This window comes from Cheilinus undulatus, linkage group 2 (genome assembly GCF_018320785.1).
Source record: "Cheilinus undulatus linkage group 2, ASM1832078v1, whole genome shotgun sequence".
Classification (NCBI taxonomy): Eukaryota; Metazoa; Chordata; class Actinopteri; order Labriformes; family Labridae; genus Cheilinus; species Cheilinus undulatus.
The window spans coordinates 44,199,429-44,218,393 of NC_054866.1; the positions used below are offsets into that span (position 1 = coordinate 44,199,429).

The following is an 18,965-nucleotide window of genomic DNA, read 5'->3' on the forward strand; positions in this document are numbered from 1 at the left end:
TAATATCAAAACAAACTTTAAATATGTTATTGTTTGAAGTAAATATGACTAGATGGGTAAAAGGATGGTTTATGTATAACTGGAAATATTTTGGTGGTTATTATGCATCAGTATGTCAGGAAGTCCTACTTATTTTTTAAGATTTATTTTTAGGCATTAAACCTTTATTATAGGACAGGATAGTGGACAGTGTTTGAAATCAGTGAGAGAGGGGAATGGATTCAAGTCTGCGTTACCCACTTAGAACACCAGTTCCCATGCATGGGGAATATATATTTCTGTTAATTATAACAAAAATCAATTACTTATTTATTAAGGCTGGCATAACTGAAAAATAAATTATACCATGTGCTTCAAGCATTATTTTCATACTATAAAAAATGATTTAAAGCACAATCATTCACATTCAGTGTTATGATGATATGTTTTCTGTTCATACACATCTGTGTAGGAAGATGGTGAGAGAAGGATGATAGAGAAGGTGATATTCATCACTGGACAACCTCTCTAATTTTTGCTATTGTTCTAATTTATTACTTTAATGTTATTACCTGGCAGCTTCATCTGTGCAGCTCTTGGAGTCCAAGACAAATTTCTCCTAAGGAAACAATAAATCATATCATATTGTATCATATCTTATCTTATTATATTATAACGTATCGTATCGTATCGTAACGTAGTGTAACATAATGTTACGTAACGTGAATAATAATTTGAGTTTTATTGTTGTTAGTTTTGTTATCTTGAATTTTAAGTATTGCAGGCATATTTTTTCTTACTGTTTGTTATACTGTTGGTTACTTTGTCCTGTTGAGTTGTGACAAAAAAACAAATTCCCCCCAATGGTGTGTCTTATCCTATCTTATCTTATCTTATCTTAGCTTAGCTTAGCTTAGCTTAGCTTAGCTTATGTCAGGCCTTCATCACATTTTTATTCTGTGTGATTTATGTCTGGCAAAGTTCAGTGTTCTAAATTAAATCTAAAGCAGAATGAAAATAATCTGAACACTATTTTGTTTCAAACGATAAATCAGCCCCAGCAGACGCAGGCGTGAGGTCTGTATGGGAGAGGGCTGTATAAGAGAGGTCTCTGAGCTGCAGCAGCACCTCAACACAGGGGCAACTGAAATATTTTGGCCACATATTTCTGGGGCTGTTAGTCTTCTAGGGAGAAATGTTTCTTTTAATATCAAGCATGCAGAACTTAGCATACAGAACTCAGAAATGCAGTTGATTGACGCTGTGCAACAGATGTGCATATTTGTTAGCATGAGAGCTCTGGGACTGAGTCTAAAATGATATATTACTGTAGTGATTCATAATCTTATCTAGAGGTTAGAGCATTTAACCTGACAGCAATGAGTTTAAACTAAAACAAACTGTATCAATATACATTAGACTGTTTTACCCTTTATTGTACTTGTAGAAAAAATCTGACAGGCTGACCAGCCCTATCTACAGTATGATAATAATGTTATATTTCGATAACCTTAAATGCTGTCTTTCTGCTTGAATTTAAACTTTCCAGATGGAGACCTTTATCTGACATGTTCCACTCAAGAAAGCTCAGCACAGCTCTGAGGGACTGAAGGATTGACCTTCTGAGAGAAGGCCACGTAACTTTTCTAAAAATTTAAATTTCTATAGCCGCATCAATCTTTTGCCCCCATTGATTCCTAGATAACCGGCCTGGAATGTGAATGTCACTGCAGGAAGTCATAGAGTAAAATCAATAAAGGTCAGCTGAACCTGTCTGGCAGCACATACAGGATCCTGATGTTATATGTGGGAAGTTAGGAGCATCAAAGTGAGCTATACCAATACTGCATCAAGATGGAGGATGGCCTTCACAAAGGGTCCAGCCATGTCACTCAGAGAGCTCGGTTTCATTGATGACTAGATTGATTGAACAGACGGTTTCATTTTTTTTCTATGGCAGAAATAATGGCCTTTTCTCTCTGAGATAGTGAGTAAACACAGCAGTACAGAGCTCAGAGTGAGGACATAATCCACATCCAGCAGGATGTTGAATCGCTAAACTCTATCAGGCTTTGCACACGACACATAGCTCATTTATAGGGGAATATAATGTGTGTTGTTGGTGCAAAAAATTAAAAATCATCACTCCTCACTCAAAAGAGGGACCACACCTCCATGTGGTGGAAACAGGCCCTGAGAGTGTGGCAGTACATTAGAAAACATTGGTTGCAATGCAATCATATGCTATTGCACAGCCTTTTGTACTTCAAACAATTTAAAAAACACATTTTATGATATATTTTTACCCTCAAAGGCATGAGGAGTGTAAAAGAAGAGCTCTGTGTCTTTGGGCTGAGACTAGAGAGGAGTAAAGTGGTCTAAAGAGGTGCCGGTGTTCTGCTGCATGGTTCTAAGCCAGAGATCGCTCTATGGCAGCAGACGCTGTCACTCCCCACCCGGAGGCAGCAATCCACTGTTTTCTGGCTAGATAATGCAGAGAGAAAAATCTAAATAAGGTTGTCAAAATGTTAAAACTTACTTTTAAGTTTCACATGTTTATTTTAATGATATGATTGGTGCCTAAATAACTGATAGCATCAAACAGTACTGAAGCTTCTTACGACTGTTTCACCTTTTTATCTTCCACAACTACCATAACCTGTAAATTCCAGCTGACTACACATGCCCTTATCCATTCATTTACAAACAGCAGCACTGTGAGCAATGTGAGATTACTCTGTTGATTTCTTGAGCCTACCTTAAGATGTGAGATGGTTTACGTTTTCAAGAAAGAATGTGTGCTGTGAGTGGTGTACCACTTAAACATTAACTTCTCTCGTTCATGGCATCGCATTACCTCTGTGACCCTCTGACCCCTGACAAACTGTAGCTTATGCCACAGGTTATGAGGTAATGCTGATGTAGTGGAGAGAGATGCTGTTTGGGTCAAACTGCTTGGCGTGTACTGACGTGCTCTGCTGAAAATACACTCAGGGCCACAGGCAGAGCCTGGGGTGAAAGCCTAAATGTTTTCTCTAAAGCCCATTATCTCTCAGGTTGGTAAAAAGCATGTTGATTGTTATAATCAATTAATGCATAAAGAAATAGATGATGATAGCAAATGGACCATGCAACCTGAAAACTTAATTCTTGTGCCCAAATAGAGTATTTTTAAACTTTTAAGAGCTCACACAGATACTGCAGTATAAAATTATGTTACCACTATATTAAATGTTTGACACTTTCTGCATCCTTGTAAAAAAACCTCTATCTGGAAGTCCAGATTTTGCTTTTTCATGTTCTTTTCTTTAAGTGAATAGCTTTGATTCTATTTCTTTTTCCATAAAATTCCCACTTACGAAACCTTACGAAACATACTTCTGCCAATAATTTCACATTGTAGGTTGTGTAAGCATTCATTACAGCAACATAACATGCTTAGCATCAGACTCTGACTTAATCACTCCTTGCAGATTTTTACATACAGAATATGAAGAGTGATAAGATAACAGTTTAAACTGTCAGTTGGCAGCAAAAGGTGGATGCTGGGGTGGAGGTGGGTTGAAAGTGGGAGCACGGTGCTGATCCAGGGCAGAGCAGGCAATTGCAGAGCAGAGGAAGAGACTGGAGATCTTGCAGCTTAAATAGACCACTAATTTAGGAGGATGTGAGTCATGTGATTTGATTAAGATGCATGTCAGGTGTGAATCATTGTGGTTGTGATTACTGACAGAACTAACTCGCAAACGTCATCACATAAAATTAACATGAGACAATCTGCAACCCAAGAAGTGTAAATGATTTATCTTCAGCATGTTGTTTATAATGTTAGACTGATGAGGACACTTTAAACACAATACAATTAAAAATACAAATATGTTGGTTTAGGGGATGTTTTCCCCCTGGTGAAACTGTCTATCATTTTATTCAAATTGATGTTTGAGGGCATTTTAAATCCAAATTTGTACTTAAAACTGTTTGAAAACAGTGCATTTAACTGCCTGATAAGTAAAAAAATGCACTGGGAAGCATTCTTCTGGACTCCTAAGACTGGGCTGACATTTTTCACCTCAGGCTCCGCATATCTTGAGTGGTACAGAATGGAGCGGCACTTATCACACAAGACAGAGACAGATTGCTGTGTAATTCCAAAATTTGAGTAGAAAAGTGGAAATTTGACCTAAGTGCATGGTGCGTTTGGGATGTTGTCCTGGAGTTCGTGAAATTTTAGGGTAAAAGAGGCTCTAAGTAGAGGAATATCAATCAAAAACTGCATGCAAGACCTGCAAACTGTCTCAAATGCGAAGACACATTTGGTGCCAAATTGTCTATAATGATTTGTCCAATTAAGACTATGTGCAGGAGTTTGCTTGTCATTTATAATCATTACAAACAATACAAAGATTCCCTAGGACACATTTTTATAACCTTGATATCAAAACATGTGTCTTGTACTTGTATTAACTAGAAGATTAAAAGCCTTGTGTCTTGAATGTTAAATGGACCTGAGCTTGAATAACACTTTTCTAACTACTTAACTTCTACATAACAACTCAAATCACTTTTACACCTATCCATTCATACCCTTTCATGCCAGTCACTTCACATTCACACACTGATGGCAGAGGTTGCTATGGAGAATTGGCCATCAGTATCAACGAATCCCAACTGGGGACACATTGTCATGTGACTGCAGGAGCTAGGGATTGAACCCTCAACCTTCACCCCGACAGCCTAATGTGAAGGTTATAATGGGTGACTGTGTGCTGCTAGTGAAGTTGATTTTGCTGTGTCTTGTTTGATACTAGCCTGCGACATGTTTGTTTGGAACATGAGGTCAACCATAAAATCTTCTTGCAGCAAATATCAGAGCCATGTGAAAAAAAGTAGTGTCAATGGACACATATGTCTTTATCCTTTTGCTGTTGAAGGGTCTGCTCTCTGTATCTACTTTTTTTTTTTTTTTTTTTTAAGAAAGCACCATTTTTGTCAGGGCTTACTGGCTAAAGCCAAGCTTACACTGTGCAGTTTTCATCCAACCCTATAACAGTCATGTTTAGTCATTTACAACGCACAACCATCAGTCTTGATGTATGTGCTCAGGTGGTGGGATGGTCGGCCACAACCTGAGTGCTTGCTCTGTATGAGTGAAGTTGGGACGGACTGGAACTAAAGTCAGTGAAGTTTTCTTTAAAAAAAATACCACAGACAGAGGTTGAAGTCAGATCTGTTGTCTCGTTTATAACACTTCAAATGTCTACAAGCAGCAACAAATTTGTATTATCTCTGTGTCTTACACATAAACAAAACCACCAGCAAACACAACTAGCAGCTAAATCATAACAAAAATTCAGCTGGAGGTCTGCAGGTAGGCCTATTTCCTACCTGCTTATATTCTCTATTAAAGTGAAGATAGGTACATCAAAAAGAAATTCCTTCTGTCAGGCTTTGTCAGGAGCAGCTGTTCGGGCCATGGCCAGACAAAGTGTGTTCCACGGCAAATGACGAATGATCAAGCCGGAAGTGTCAGCTAAAAGTTGCACAGTGTACGCCCGGCTTTACCTGCAAGACCAAATGTGCATGTTGAGCCATCAGAGTGGAGAGTAGCGCACATGTTAGACAGGGATGAAAGGAAAAGATAAACGGGAATATCTTGTGACACCGTGAAGTGGGACAAATAAACTGGGAAATTAATGTGACACATAATCATACAAATAGAATATACATTATACATTATTTTATCAAAAATCTTGTGCGGATCACTTTTTAAGTATTTTAGTCTCACTAAAATTTACCTCAGGGGCCTGACCTAGCCTAGCCTCTAGTTGAATAGCCTGGCAGCAGTCCTTGCAACAGACAGCCGACGTATAAATCTAACCTGTGGCTCCTTTCTTGCATGTTATTCCACACTGTCTCCATCACCACTTTCTGATTTTATCCACCATCCTGTTTCTCCAAAAAAGGCATAAAAAGCCTAAAAATTGCATCCTAAAATGTGCCAGACTCATTCTACATCCTGTGAATGGGACAACTTTACTTCATTCAGTGCCTCCCAAATGAATTAAACACCGTCTGTATTACAGAGTAAATGAAAAGCTTCCAAACAAACGGCTGTGTCATTGAAGCACAGCCATGGCGTTGGCTTCTATCAGCCCAGTGGTTTGCACTGTAAATATGAAGCGTGTCCAGCTACATAACAGGTGGGCAGCTTAAATATCCATTGTACAAACACTGCTGTTGATTGAAGTCCAGAGAAGGGGTGCGCTGCCTCAAATTAAAGTGGTTTGATTCTAATGAGGCTTGGATTTGGGTGTAGATTTTGCCAATAAGCATAATTGGTCTCCAGCATCCTGCCTATCACACAGCCGCCGCAGCTTCAGCAGAAAAAAAGCGAAGAATGACTATTCATTACGCATTCAGATGAACATTACAGCCTCATGTAGAGGAGGTCGATATCCAGTCTAGCCCTCACAGATGGACAGTAATTCAGCAGTCTGCAGCTCCATGGAGCGAAGGACTCAAGCTGAGGATAATGAGCAGGGAGAAAAAAAAAGGAAAAAGAAGAGGCCAGACTGGGAGTCCTGCCCATTAGAGGCAGAAAGGCCCTCTGCACAGCTGCTTTCATATTCCTGTTGGAGGCTAGGAGGTTCGCACCTCCATTAATCTCTGACACTGATCACAATTAGTCCCTTTGATCTCTTATAGGCTTGAAAAGATACAGGGGAAGCATCATAAGCAAATCAATAGCATTAATTATACATGCAATGCAGACAAGTTTAAGATCCATACTCAAAGCCGAATCCCATTCACAGAATCTGCAGGGTAAGGCTAATTTCTGTCTGAAAAGAGTTCCCAGTGATAATGATAGCCATTCACTTTTCTTTTTAGCTGATGTTAAATTCCTCAAACACAATAATATCACAGTTTAAGCACTTCCCCTCAGCCGGAGGATATTAGCTCTCATGATACGTTTAAGTATGCCAGCCAATTGTATTTAAGTATCACCCAGGAGGACCCTTATGGAAATGTCAGAAAAGGTTCTGAGTGGGGGACAGAGTGATTAATTGGGCAGAGCAGAGAGGAAGGAAGATGAAAGACTGCAAAGGGAGAGGGATCTGCCCTCATGGGCTTGGCCAAACTGGACTTACCGATGTTCACCTCATCATCTGTCTCCGCATCACCTATGCACTCAAACTGGAACTCCTGCAGGGACTGGGAAAACTTCTGCACAGCTGCAGAGAGATCTGGAAAAATAAAGGGTTTGAGCATCAGAATAAAACATCACAGGGATGAATCAAACACTAAAGACACATGGATAAAAATCTATACATGAGCAGGAGACAGAAGGAGCATGTGAAACCTCTCTGTGCCGTTTAAAGATTATTTTGGGTAGATGATAAATGGAATTAGAATCTATATGACTGCACCAGCATGTCAGGATAGCCTTTGCATCATCTTCTGATTATTGACAAGTTGGCAGCAGAGATGGTAAAAAACAAAGGCGAAAGATTACATCACAGGTAAGCAGCATCCAACATGTACACATATGTTCTCCATATATGGACTGACCAGCCTTTAACTATACTATTACACATCATTTTGGCAGATCTTTATATTTTTCATTTTTATAGCAACTGCAGCAAAGAAAGGGTGCAAGTGCAGCCTGACAACATACACTCTCCTCTAAAGGTTTTGGAACAGAGAGGCCAGTTCCTTTATTTTTGCAGTAGACTGAAGACATTTGGGTTAGACATCAAAAGATGAATATGAGACAAGAGATCAACATTTCAGCTTTTATTTCCAGGTATTTACATCTGGATCTGAAACACATCTAAGAAGATAGCATTATTTGTAACGGAACAACACATTTCTTAGGTGAGCATCGTAACAGATAGACTTAAAATAGATTCAAGTAAATAAAACTTTAGCTGCAATAACTGCATCAAGCCTGTGACCCACTGACATCACCAAACTTTTCTATTCTTCTTCTGTGATGCTATTCCAGGCTTTCACTGCAGCCTCTCTTAGCTGTTTGTTTTGGGAGGTTACGCCGTTCAGTCTACTCTTTAGCGGGTAAAATGCATGCTTTATTGGCTTTAAGTCTGGAAATTGACTCAGACAGTCTAAAACCATCCACTTCTTGCTCGGATGAACTCCTCCGTTATTTTGGGTCTTTATCTTGCTGCATGATGAAGGATCCCCTGATCACTTTGGTTGCATCTTTAAAAATTATCAGACAAAATGTTTCTGTAGACTTCTGAGTTAATTTTGCTACTGCCATCATGTGTGACATCATCAATGTAAATTAGTAAGCCTAGAAGCCATGCAAGCCGAAGCCATTACATTACCTCCACTGCGTTTCACAGATAAGCTTGTTTGGGATCATAAGCAGATAATTTCTTTCTCAAAACTTCAGCCTTTCCTCTTCTTTGATAAAGGTTCATCTTTGTTTCATCCATCCACAAAACCTTGTTCCAAAATTTTTGAGGCTTGTATTGGTACTTTTAGGCAAACTCCATCCTGGCCTTCCTATTCCTCTAGCGGTTTGCATCTTCTGGTGTAGCCTCTGTTTTTTTTTTTTTTTCATGACGTCTTCTGTCGACAGTAGATAGTTATACCATCACTCCTGCTCTATGGAGGATGTTGCTGATGTCACTAACAGTAGATGGTGATACCTTCACTCCTGCTCTATGGAGGATGTTGCTGATGTCACTAACAGTAGATGGTGATACCATCACTCCTGCTCTATGGAGGATGCTGCTGATGTCACTAACAGTAGATGGTGATACCTTCACTCCTGCTCCATGGAGGATGTTGCTGATGTCACTAACAGTAAATGGTGATACCTTCACTCCTGCTCTATGGAGGATGTTGCTGATGTCACTAACAGTAGATGGTGATACCTTCACTCCTGCTCTATGGAAGATGTTGCTGATGTCCCTAACAGTAGATGGTGATCCCTTCACTCCTGCTCTATGGAAGATGTTGCTGATGTCACTAACAGTAGATGGTGATACCTTCACTCCTGACCTCTGGAGGTTGATGCTGATGTCACGGACAGAAGATGGTGATACCTTCATTCCAGCGCTCTGGGGGTCCTTGCTGATGTCACTAACAGTTGTTTTAGGGTCTTTCTTTACAGCTCTCACATTGTTTTTGTCATCAGCTGCTGCTGTTTCCTTGGTCTATCTGTTTGACGTCTGTTACTTAGTGTGCCAGTGGTTTCTTGCTTCCTCAGGACATTCCCAAAAGTTGTATTGGCTATGGTCAATGTTTGTGCAATGACTCTGATGGATTTTCCATTTTCTCTCAGCTTCATAGTTGCTTGTTATTCACCCTTAGACAGCTCTCTGTTTTTTTTCATTGGATACACCTCAGACTGTAAATGCAGTCTGCACAGGCAAAACCCAAATTTGAAACTGAGTGTAGAGATTCATTGCTATTTATTCTTGGAATAGTTAATTTGATAGGACACACCTGGGCAACAAAACACATGTGTTCCAATGCTTTTGCTCGCATGTAAAAAAGGTGTGCTCAAATAAAAGGCGCTATCTTCTAAGGGTGAAGACTCAGGTTTTAGTAATGTGCATAGGCTCCAGACTTCAGGCAGTCACTGATTGCAAACAATTTTCAGCCATGTATCAAAATTGCTTGAACATTGATAATAATGATAGTTTGTCCGAACACTTCTGAACTCCTGATAATGGATCTGTTCTGAATAAAATCACTGTAATTCCCAAATGAGAAATGCCATATTGTATTTTTGTGAAACCCAACTGAAAGTCTACACTTCAGTAATTTCTTGAGCGTTTCATTTCAGATCCCAGCGGTGTTAAAAAGAACCAAATGACAGAAAAGAAATTGCACCACTGTCCACATAATTCTGAGCTGAATATATCTGTAAAATTGCCCACAATCTGAAATCAATCATGAAAAACATCTGCAGCCAGGTGTATCTGCCACCAATTCATTAAACACCTAACGTCTCATAAGTGATTTTATCAAAAAGTACCAAAGCTTTGAAAAAAAAGATCCTTTTTTTATCATAAGACAGGTGCACGGGAGAAGAAACAATCAATCTTATAATTGCTGACACACTGTATAAATTGTACAAATTCATGCAAATGTTCTGGGTACCAAATTGTTGCTGCCTACTTTTTGTAGTTAAGACAGCTTGTAGGAGTTTGCTTACAGCGTTTTATAACTGAATGAAAAAATTTCAACATTGGCCACGTTGGATTTCCATTATCTGTTGCCATGGTATTGAAACAGGTATTTATATCAATTTATTTTTACTAGCATCATGTTCAAGTTGGAATTCTGGTATTGTGACAGCTCTATTGCTGACTGTCCAACTCTATGCCCACTGACATTTACACAATACCAGCTCTGTGATGGCTGCAGGATCCACAGTATTTACACCATCACTCGTCCATTCATCATCATACCCAGATCTGTCCAGAAGAATTAAGCCCAGCTGCCTAACCTTTGTGTCAGAAATGATGAAGTGCACATGAAAAATTTAAATCCTTTCTAATATTCCACTTTTGGAAACTCTCACATCAAGAGCTATAAATGTATGATGTTTATTGAATACAAGGCATTTAGTCAGATAGGTTTCTTTTCTGCTTTTTTTCCCAGTGACATTTGACAACCTCCAAGGATGAAATATTGTAGCTTTTTGTCGTTTCAGCTTTAATACTGAGGAAGAGTGAGTCCTCTTTTTCTTCAAACACTCATTGATGGAGTCAGGAAAAATGTTCACATTTGACAATTATTTTTATTACTACAGATTTTCTTAGAAGTTGTGAACTCTCTCTTGCATTGTAAGACAAACCAGGCGTTAAGTTAGACTTTTGGCTCCAGCCCACGATTCATTCTGATAAAAGCAGAAGCATATAAAGTCTCTCACAGCTACTCTTGTAGTAATGAGCTCCAAAACTGCTGAAACGTAGAAACAAGTATGAACTGTTGGTTAACATGCCTCACCACACAGATCAATACTGTAGCTGAGATTTTAGCAAGCAAAGCATAACAACTTAATGAGTCTAAATGACTCGAAAACAAATCAATATTGAAGCAGAAATTTTGATGATGATTTCAGAGATTCTCACTAACATGGATAAAATACTTTTACCATGGAAATCTGACTGGTTGAAGTCAAGGATTTTAACAGAGCTTACAACAAACCAACTTACCATGGGGCAACATGGTGCAGACTGGCTACAAGACTCAGGACTCAACAAACAAGCTGGCAGTGACACCAGCAGAGGGCACTCATGTTTACATAAAGTACCAGCCCAAGTGGAAACACAATAGAAGCAGGATTTACACAATCAGAGTAAATAAGAGCAGATAATGATGACTGATGGAAAGTGGAGTTATCAACATTAACTACATAATTGATCAAAAGACCAAACAATCGACGAACAAGTTAGCAAGTGATAAACTAGTTGTGTGTCAAAATATATAAACATGGACAGTGTTACAGCAGTGTACATTATCTTCTCACTTTAGCATTCCCCATGTTGACACCTTTATCTTGTTACCTTCCAGCTTTCTGCTGCTTTTTGTTTTGGGGGTCAAAGCTTGGCGAGCTACGGAGCATGCTTAGAAAGTATAGGCCAGTATGGGTCCAATTGAGGGGTAAAAACTGCAAAAAACACACTCATCAATCATGCTTACTCTTTCAATAATTGATTAATGAAGCTCAGAATTAGTTCATGCAGGACACAGTAGTCATACGCCCAGGTCTGATCAGCTGACAGCCAACTGATCCCAATTATCGCCTCCCAGCTCCCACAGCCAATCACAGCTTTTTCTCTCAACACAGCGGTGTATTTAAATATGAGGTACTTCTCACTAATCCCTGCTTCATCAGTGCTGATGCACCACGCTGCTGCTGCTGCTGCTGGAAAAACTTGACCTCCTCCACCCCAGCCTCCTCCTTTATAGCAAAAAGCTTGTAGCACCCTCATATTCAGACTCATGCAACTATGGATTAATTGCCTTTGAACTAATTTAATTATATGCAGTATGCGTTGTCGTAAATGTATCTAATTAAATGGGGGTTTCTAGCCATGTCCTCCATGGAAAAACAAAGCATGCTGCTTGACTAACCCATGCAGCATCTTCTGAGCAGAGCCTTCTCTGCCATGTAAAACTGTATAACCATTTTGCAATTAAATGGTGAAATGCATGACCAGAGTGTTCCTGACAGAAAAAATATGATTTCCAATTAAAAACAGAATAATGATGTAACTCTTAACAGAACTAATCTTATCCAAACTGCAGAATAAGTCAGATTAATTTGCAATTCAATATTTTTCCAAAGCGCTTCAGCCCAACAGCACACCTAGATCATGTAGTTGGAGATTGATTTACTCTAACTAGTAGTTCAGCACATGCTACTCCATCTTACTGCTGAGGTTTTAGCCTCAAGTCAAACAGCATAAATGCTAATAGTAGCAGAAGTCACACTGTCCTCAACTTTGTCGACACCATAAGCTAGGCATAGGCATAAAGCATAAAGTGTATCAAAAATGCACAGGTGTAAATTTTGTCCATGTTTTCACCATTCAGCACTCAACCAGTTTACTTTTTCTTAGCATAGTCAACAGGACAAATGTCCATCATAAGTAGGTGGCAGGTTATATCCCAATCTATTCATGGAGGCAGTGATGCTTCTGTCAATAAATCGATTCGCCTGTAGTGCATGTATATTAGGACAAGGACAACAGACAAGTTAATCATTCTAATCAAGCTGTAACTGCAGATCAACTTTACTGTGCATGTAGACGTACTGTGTGTATACATAACAAGGCTAAAATTTATCAGTCAAGAACAAATCAGTGCTTAATCACCGCTGTTTGATCCAAATGTGATCCAAAGTCAGGAAAAGAATCCAAAAGTACATGTTGAATTTATTTAGCGTGACAAAGCTCAACCCCTGCTTTCACCCAGAGGATTTGTCTCATTAAGTTTTGATGAATACACTGTTCCACCTTTGACATACCAGCAATAAGCCAGAATTGTTCAAAAAGTATTACTCAGTGTTTGTAGTGATGAGTCAGCCAAGGTGCTGCATGTCCTTTCAGGAAGTAGAGGAGCTTTATGATCTTCTCACCTCCTACTGTAAAAGAAAAAGATCTTTATTTTGCTTCCTGGACCTTGGTGGTTGAACAGAAAACCTCTGACTTCACTTATTGTGCACAGAAAATAGAAAAACAACTTAAACACAGAGCATCCTGGATGTGTGATATCTCGTAACAATCTGCTCCCACCTTTTCATTCGGATTATAAGCCTTAAAAATAGAACGAAACAGCAGTTTTTTTTCAGTTTTTCCATCAGGATTTAATGGATCATTGTGCCCATACTTGTGAATGAATGGTATTTTTAAAATCTTGCAGTGAATATTCTCCAAAAGACTTATGTTTATTCAAAACTTCAAAGGAACATACATTATCTATTCAGTCTAAGGAACAAGGATATCTCTATTATTCCCTGAGGTGAGGCAATTTTCTTCCAAAGACACAGAACTACACAAACCATTGAACAAAATACGAAAATAAATACAATAAAATGCAAAATACACCTGACAGATAAACAATTGCAGTCCATAATTATCACAAATAAAAGGCAGCCAGGACAAAAGAACTGTTCAGTCTGTTTGTCATTCAAGAGGACAAATTTGAGACGAGGCGTGAGCAGTGAGAACTCATTGAAATGTTCAGTTCATCCAGGATTGACTCATTCTTTTGAAGAGTTCTGAGTTTGGACACATCAGTCAGGTTACTCAGGGTAGTACCTGAGATTTTGGAGCATGCTTTGACGTTAGTGGCGCCCACTGAGGGCCCCCTGTTACAACTACCAATCACAGATAATTTTCATTTGTTAAGAGCAGGGGCGTAGCTAAGGGTTTTGGTAGGGGTGGGGGAAAAAATCGATAGAGCATAGTATCGTGATATTTTGTCTGGTGATGTATCATATTGTATCGTCCACCAAGTATCGATTTTTTTCAAATGAATTGCTAATATGAACTGAAGTTTATGATAATGAAAAAATAAAATCACTTGTTTGGACAAATGTCCAGTGAGGTCGGCAGAAGTGACGGTCGTAGAGCAGGAGAAAGTCAGTACAACAAACATGGCAGCACCAGGGGAAGGACATTTGGAATGCAAGCAGGGTGCTAATTAGATGGACAAGACATATGAGGTTTGCAAGAAGTGCTACATGAAAATAAAATACTGTGGAAACACAACAAACATGAGGGCAAGACTAATGCTAAATCAGCTAAAAAGTTGAAAAACTGCATAGATCACAATATATCACAATATATGGCATTGCAATACACACTGTATTGCAAAATGTTTAAAATCGCAATAATATTGAATTGTGACCCAAGTATCGTGATAATATTATATCGTGGGGGCCACCAGTGATTCCCATCCCTAGATTTTGGGCCCCCAGAAAGAATATTACACAGGCCCCCCAACTGACTAGCCAAGCAACAAATGTTGCATCATTTTTTTTACAAATACATATGCATTTTAATTTATTTTCGAACCATAATTTCCCCATTTTAGGAGCAATATTTTTACTATGGTTAAATTGAATTTACTTGCATTATCTCGCAGCGTTGGACTATACCATTTGGACATTTTTAAGGGAGGAGTTGGGGCCAACCAGTATTTATTTTACTCTATTTGATGCAAACTTCAGTCTGCTGACCCATTCATTTTGTCACTTCTGATTCAATAATGACACTAATTACTAAGAAAAAGTAGATATAAACACACTTTCATTGCAGGCTCTTAAGGGGCGCCACCCTACTGTGGCCTGGGTAATCAGTACCCTTTTCCCCCCTGTGCTACACCCCTGGTTAAGAGGGTGGCAATGCCACAGAACCATGGTGACTAACAATATTACCAGATCTCTGCACATATTTGACTCTGCTAGTGTATAGAGCCTGTTGTTTGCCAACTGTTTGCATGTAGAGGATGGGTATGGGGATTCAGCTGTTGCCATGGTGAATATAGTCTGTTGCTACTGTCTATATATGAGAACAGCCCTTTGGTATGCTAGCTGAGATAGGTAATGTTCCAAACTTGTTAGTTACTACTTGTTGGCATAGGATGGCTTTCAGACACTAAAGAGCAGTCAGATAGAAACCCAAATGCCGACTGTTTGTGTGATTGAAGTGAAGCACAGTAATGAGGTAAAGGTGTGTTCTCTCCTCTCTTAGTTATTAACAACTACATGAAGCAGTCAAACTCTGTTGACCTGTCTTGCTTTTATAAGAGCTATAAGAGAGTATTATAATTGCTTAAACTACTTTTTAAAGGTGTGTTTTAACCCATGACTTGTTTGTTTTAAGTCTATGATGATTCAAAGAACTGAGGTCAGAGATGCCGCTGTAAAGAGCGGCACTGAGGCTGACTGTAAACACAGTGGCTGCTGTTGAAGCTTGATTAAATCAATAACTAATATGGTTCTTGTGACAAATCTTTTACAATAAAATTCCTTAGTCATTGTTTCCTTGAGTGATTTTACTATGAACGCCCACATCAGGAAATGTAGTGCTTTCAGCAGCAGCTTTCTCTTTCTGTCAATTAACTTCACCTTTTTTACGTCCTGCTACAATAGTCCCTAGATATGCCATGTTTTGTTAAATAATTGTTTATTTAACTTATCTGAAGAGTTTTGTTTTCACTTTTATATATTCATCTTTCTACATTTTTATGTTTTACACAGTAATACACTTTTATTTTGAATATTCAGTACATTAATCAATAAAATTAGTTCAAAAGCAATTAATCTATAGTGGCATGAATCTCAATATGAGGATGCTACAAGCTTTATGCTTTAAAGGAGGAGGCTGGGGTGGAGGAGGTTAAGTTTTGTCAGCAGTGTGGTGCATCAGCATTAATGCAAGCAGGGATTAATGGGAAGTATGTTATATTTAAATACACCGCTGTGTTGAGAGAAAGAGCTGTGATTTGCTGTGGGGGCTGGGAGGCAATAATTGGGATCAGCTAGCCGTCAGCTGATCACGCCTGGGCGTATGACTACTATGTCCTGCATGAACTAATGCCAAGTTTCATTTTGATGACATAAATGTTTAAATGCAGTAAAGCTGCTTTTAAAATTTATACTTTAGAAAACTTTACTTTTTAAAAATAAACATTATCAGAGTGATCTTTTAAAAGACTATTACAATGATCTGCTTTCATGGCTTCAGTTTAGAGATAAGATGATGGGTGAGATTTAATAACTACAATTACAGACAAGACAAAAAAAACACTTATTTCAAAAATACAATATAATCTGGATCTCATCTGATAAACTTTAATAATACAGAGCTACCAAGACACCCAAAACAAACACCAAACACACCCTTGATAAAAAAACCAGGCCTTTCAGTGAGCTGATCTTTACAATGAAATCCTACACTTGGGAAAGAAAGATTTTTTCAGAGCTGCATACTAATCTACAACTAGAAAACCATGTGCATGACTCACTTGTAATTCGGTCTCTTTTTAAAATCATGCATCTGATTTCAATTTGTTTGCTACTTCAGCTACATAAAGGTGAGCGTGTGGGTCTGCTGTGTGAGTATATTGTAGCTGAGGTGACACCAACCTATGTTTACAAGTACTTTTGAGAGCGCGATAAAGCTTCAGCACATAATGGAGGCTTTTAACATTTCATAATTCTGCTGAATTCACAATTAAAGGCAAGAGTGGATGGAGATATTAAAATACTGTGACATTTTAGTTGTCAGCCCACACAGTTGGACATGCAGACATTTTTCTCATATCCATTGTTGACAATGACTCACTAATTGCTTCCCTGCTTCTTTCTTCTCACACAACAGTGCTGTCTTTATTTCTAAGAACAAAGAACCAACACGCTCATAAAGAATAATGCTCATAAAATTGGTTTTATTGTGACAGGAAGCTCATTAATTACTGTATATAACGTATGGAGGTTGAGGCTGTTGTTTACAAGTTTGAATCAGAACTCCAACATTTCAGATATAAAGCTTCCTAGGAACTGTTGGACGACTTCTAGCTGCACATAATATTCAGTTATGCTTCTTATACAGTTTGTTCCTCACACCCTGGTGTTTTACATGAAGTGCCTTGAAAAAAAAAAAAAAACTACTGTTCAAATGACCTTCTTCAAACTAAGATGTCAACTCTGACTCAAGGATAAACTGGTTTAAGTGCCATGGATCCAAAGTAAAGGTTTCATGTTCATCCCTTGTTGGTGATCCTGCAGTTTCTTTACACTAAAGCATTATCTTCAAACTTTGCACACATGTCCACTCTGACTCAGGGCTTGATTGCTTTAAATTTGGTTGTGATGGGTCAAAGGTCAAAATAAATTGACTGCATGTTCAACTCTTGATTGTGAATGTGATATCTTAATAACACTTTGAGGGAATTCATTCAAACTTTGTACTAATGTCCCCTTTGACTCAAGCCTGAGCTGATAAAACTTTGGAGATCATGGGTCAAAGGTCAAGGCAATTTGACTCTATGTTCATCCCTTGCTCATAAGATGTCTTTGATTCATAATACTACAGAAACCACCCCAGCCCTTCTTCTTGACCCACCATTGTACTTTACTGATATGTAATTGAAAAAAAAATGGATGTCCCAGGCAACCAAAATTAAACAATACATTGATATTAATGACCAAAATCTGTCAGCAAGCTCCTACATACAGTCTAAATTGCAATGGCAAAGCTTTGTTTACAAAACATTAACATATTAGTGCGATATAGACAATGTAAAGGAGGTTTTTCTGCAACATTAAGTTGATTTATTCCTCCCCAATGAAACAGAAATGCAGCGTAAGTCATTTTTTAATATCAGCCATTAAAGTGATGAAGGTTGTTTTGGAACTGAAGAATCAAAGTATCTTGTGATTATATATTTTGACAGTCCAATTCCCATACGTAACAGTGTTTACTGCAGCAACAGTAAAAAGAAAAGTTTAAAGTTGAATAAAATAATCAGTACTAATATTTTCAACAGTGACGCCAACATTACGGATTCAAAAGAAACAAAACCTTTTTAATTGATTTTTCTTATTTACAATAATAACAGGAAAGCTGACAGTAAGTTCTAAAATTACAGTGTTTCACATTTTTCAGTGTTTGTTAAAGCTCTGCCCATCGATGTAAGGTCTGCTGGCCCACAATGGATTTTGTGTTGAAACACATACAGCTCTCACAGTGACAACAATAGTTTATCCAACCGGCATTAAAAGCCCACAAAAATCAATACTCTCATCACCACAGGAACATCAATTGTTTGGGAAGCCTGATAGCAGAGAATCAAGTGATAATTGTCAGTGAGTATCCTTTTTTTTTACATACCATTGTTGTATTGTACTGTTGTGCTTTGTAGGTCTGAGAAGGAGTAGAATAACCAGACTTTGACTAAATGAGACCAAAGACTGAAAGGCTCTTGAGGCCATCTACTCTACCTTGAAAGAGTCTGTCTGCCCACTTGTAAATGTTGCTGAGTGCAGCTGAGTGGAGACATATTGTGCCAGCGATGAGCCCCTATCATTTCTGCTTTGACTCTAAAGCTGCTGATTTCAGATCAATACCTGGCTGCAGCTGTCTGGATGTGCTTTCTGTGCCATCAATAAACGACGATCTTTCAGTGCTGACATTCAGAGGGGCCAGGCAACCTCAAACGCAAACATTTATTGTCTCTTATGGCTTTTAAAATCCAGGGTACACACTAAAAAAGCATATGAAGGATAGTGCTGTTCATCAAGATTCACAGCCTTCAAATATTTTGCAGATTAACACCAATTAAAAGGGCGGATACTTGTAAAATGTTAATATTTATACATACATATATATATAAAACAGAATGTAAAATCATGCAAATACCAGGATTTTACACTTACTTATGATTCTATTAAAATATAATTCAGTAAGGAACTCTGTCATACATTTATT

General features: G+C 38.4%; 1 protein-coding gene across 4 annotated transcripts in view; it reads right to left on the minus strand.

Moving 5' to 3' along the window:
- The window catches only part of LOC121519818 (rho GTPase-activating protein 42), a 154,282-nt gene that overhangs the window by 103,062 nt on the left and 32,255 nt on the right, over window positions 1-18,965 (minus strand). For all 4 annotated transcript variants that reach the window (XM_041802841.1, XM_041802824.1, XM_041802833.1 and 1 more), the window contains exon 2: window positions 7,128-7,223. In XM_041802841.1, the coding sequence (XP_041658775.1) occupies window positions 7,128-7,223 (96 nt within the window). The remainder of the gene's footprint in view (window positions 1-7,127; window positions 7,224-18,965) is intronic.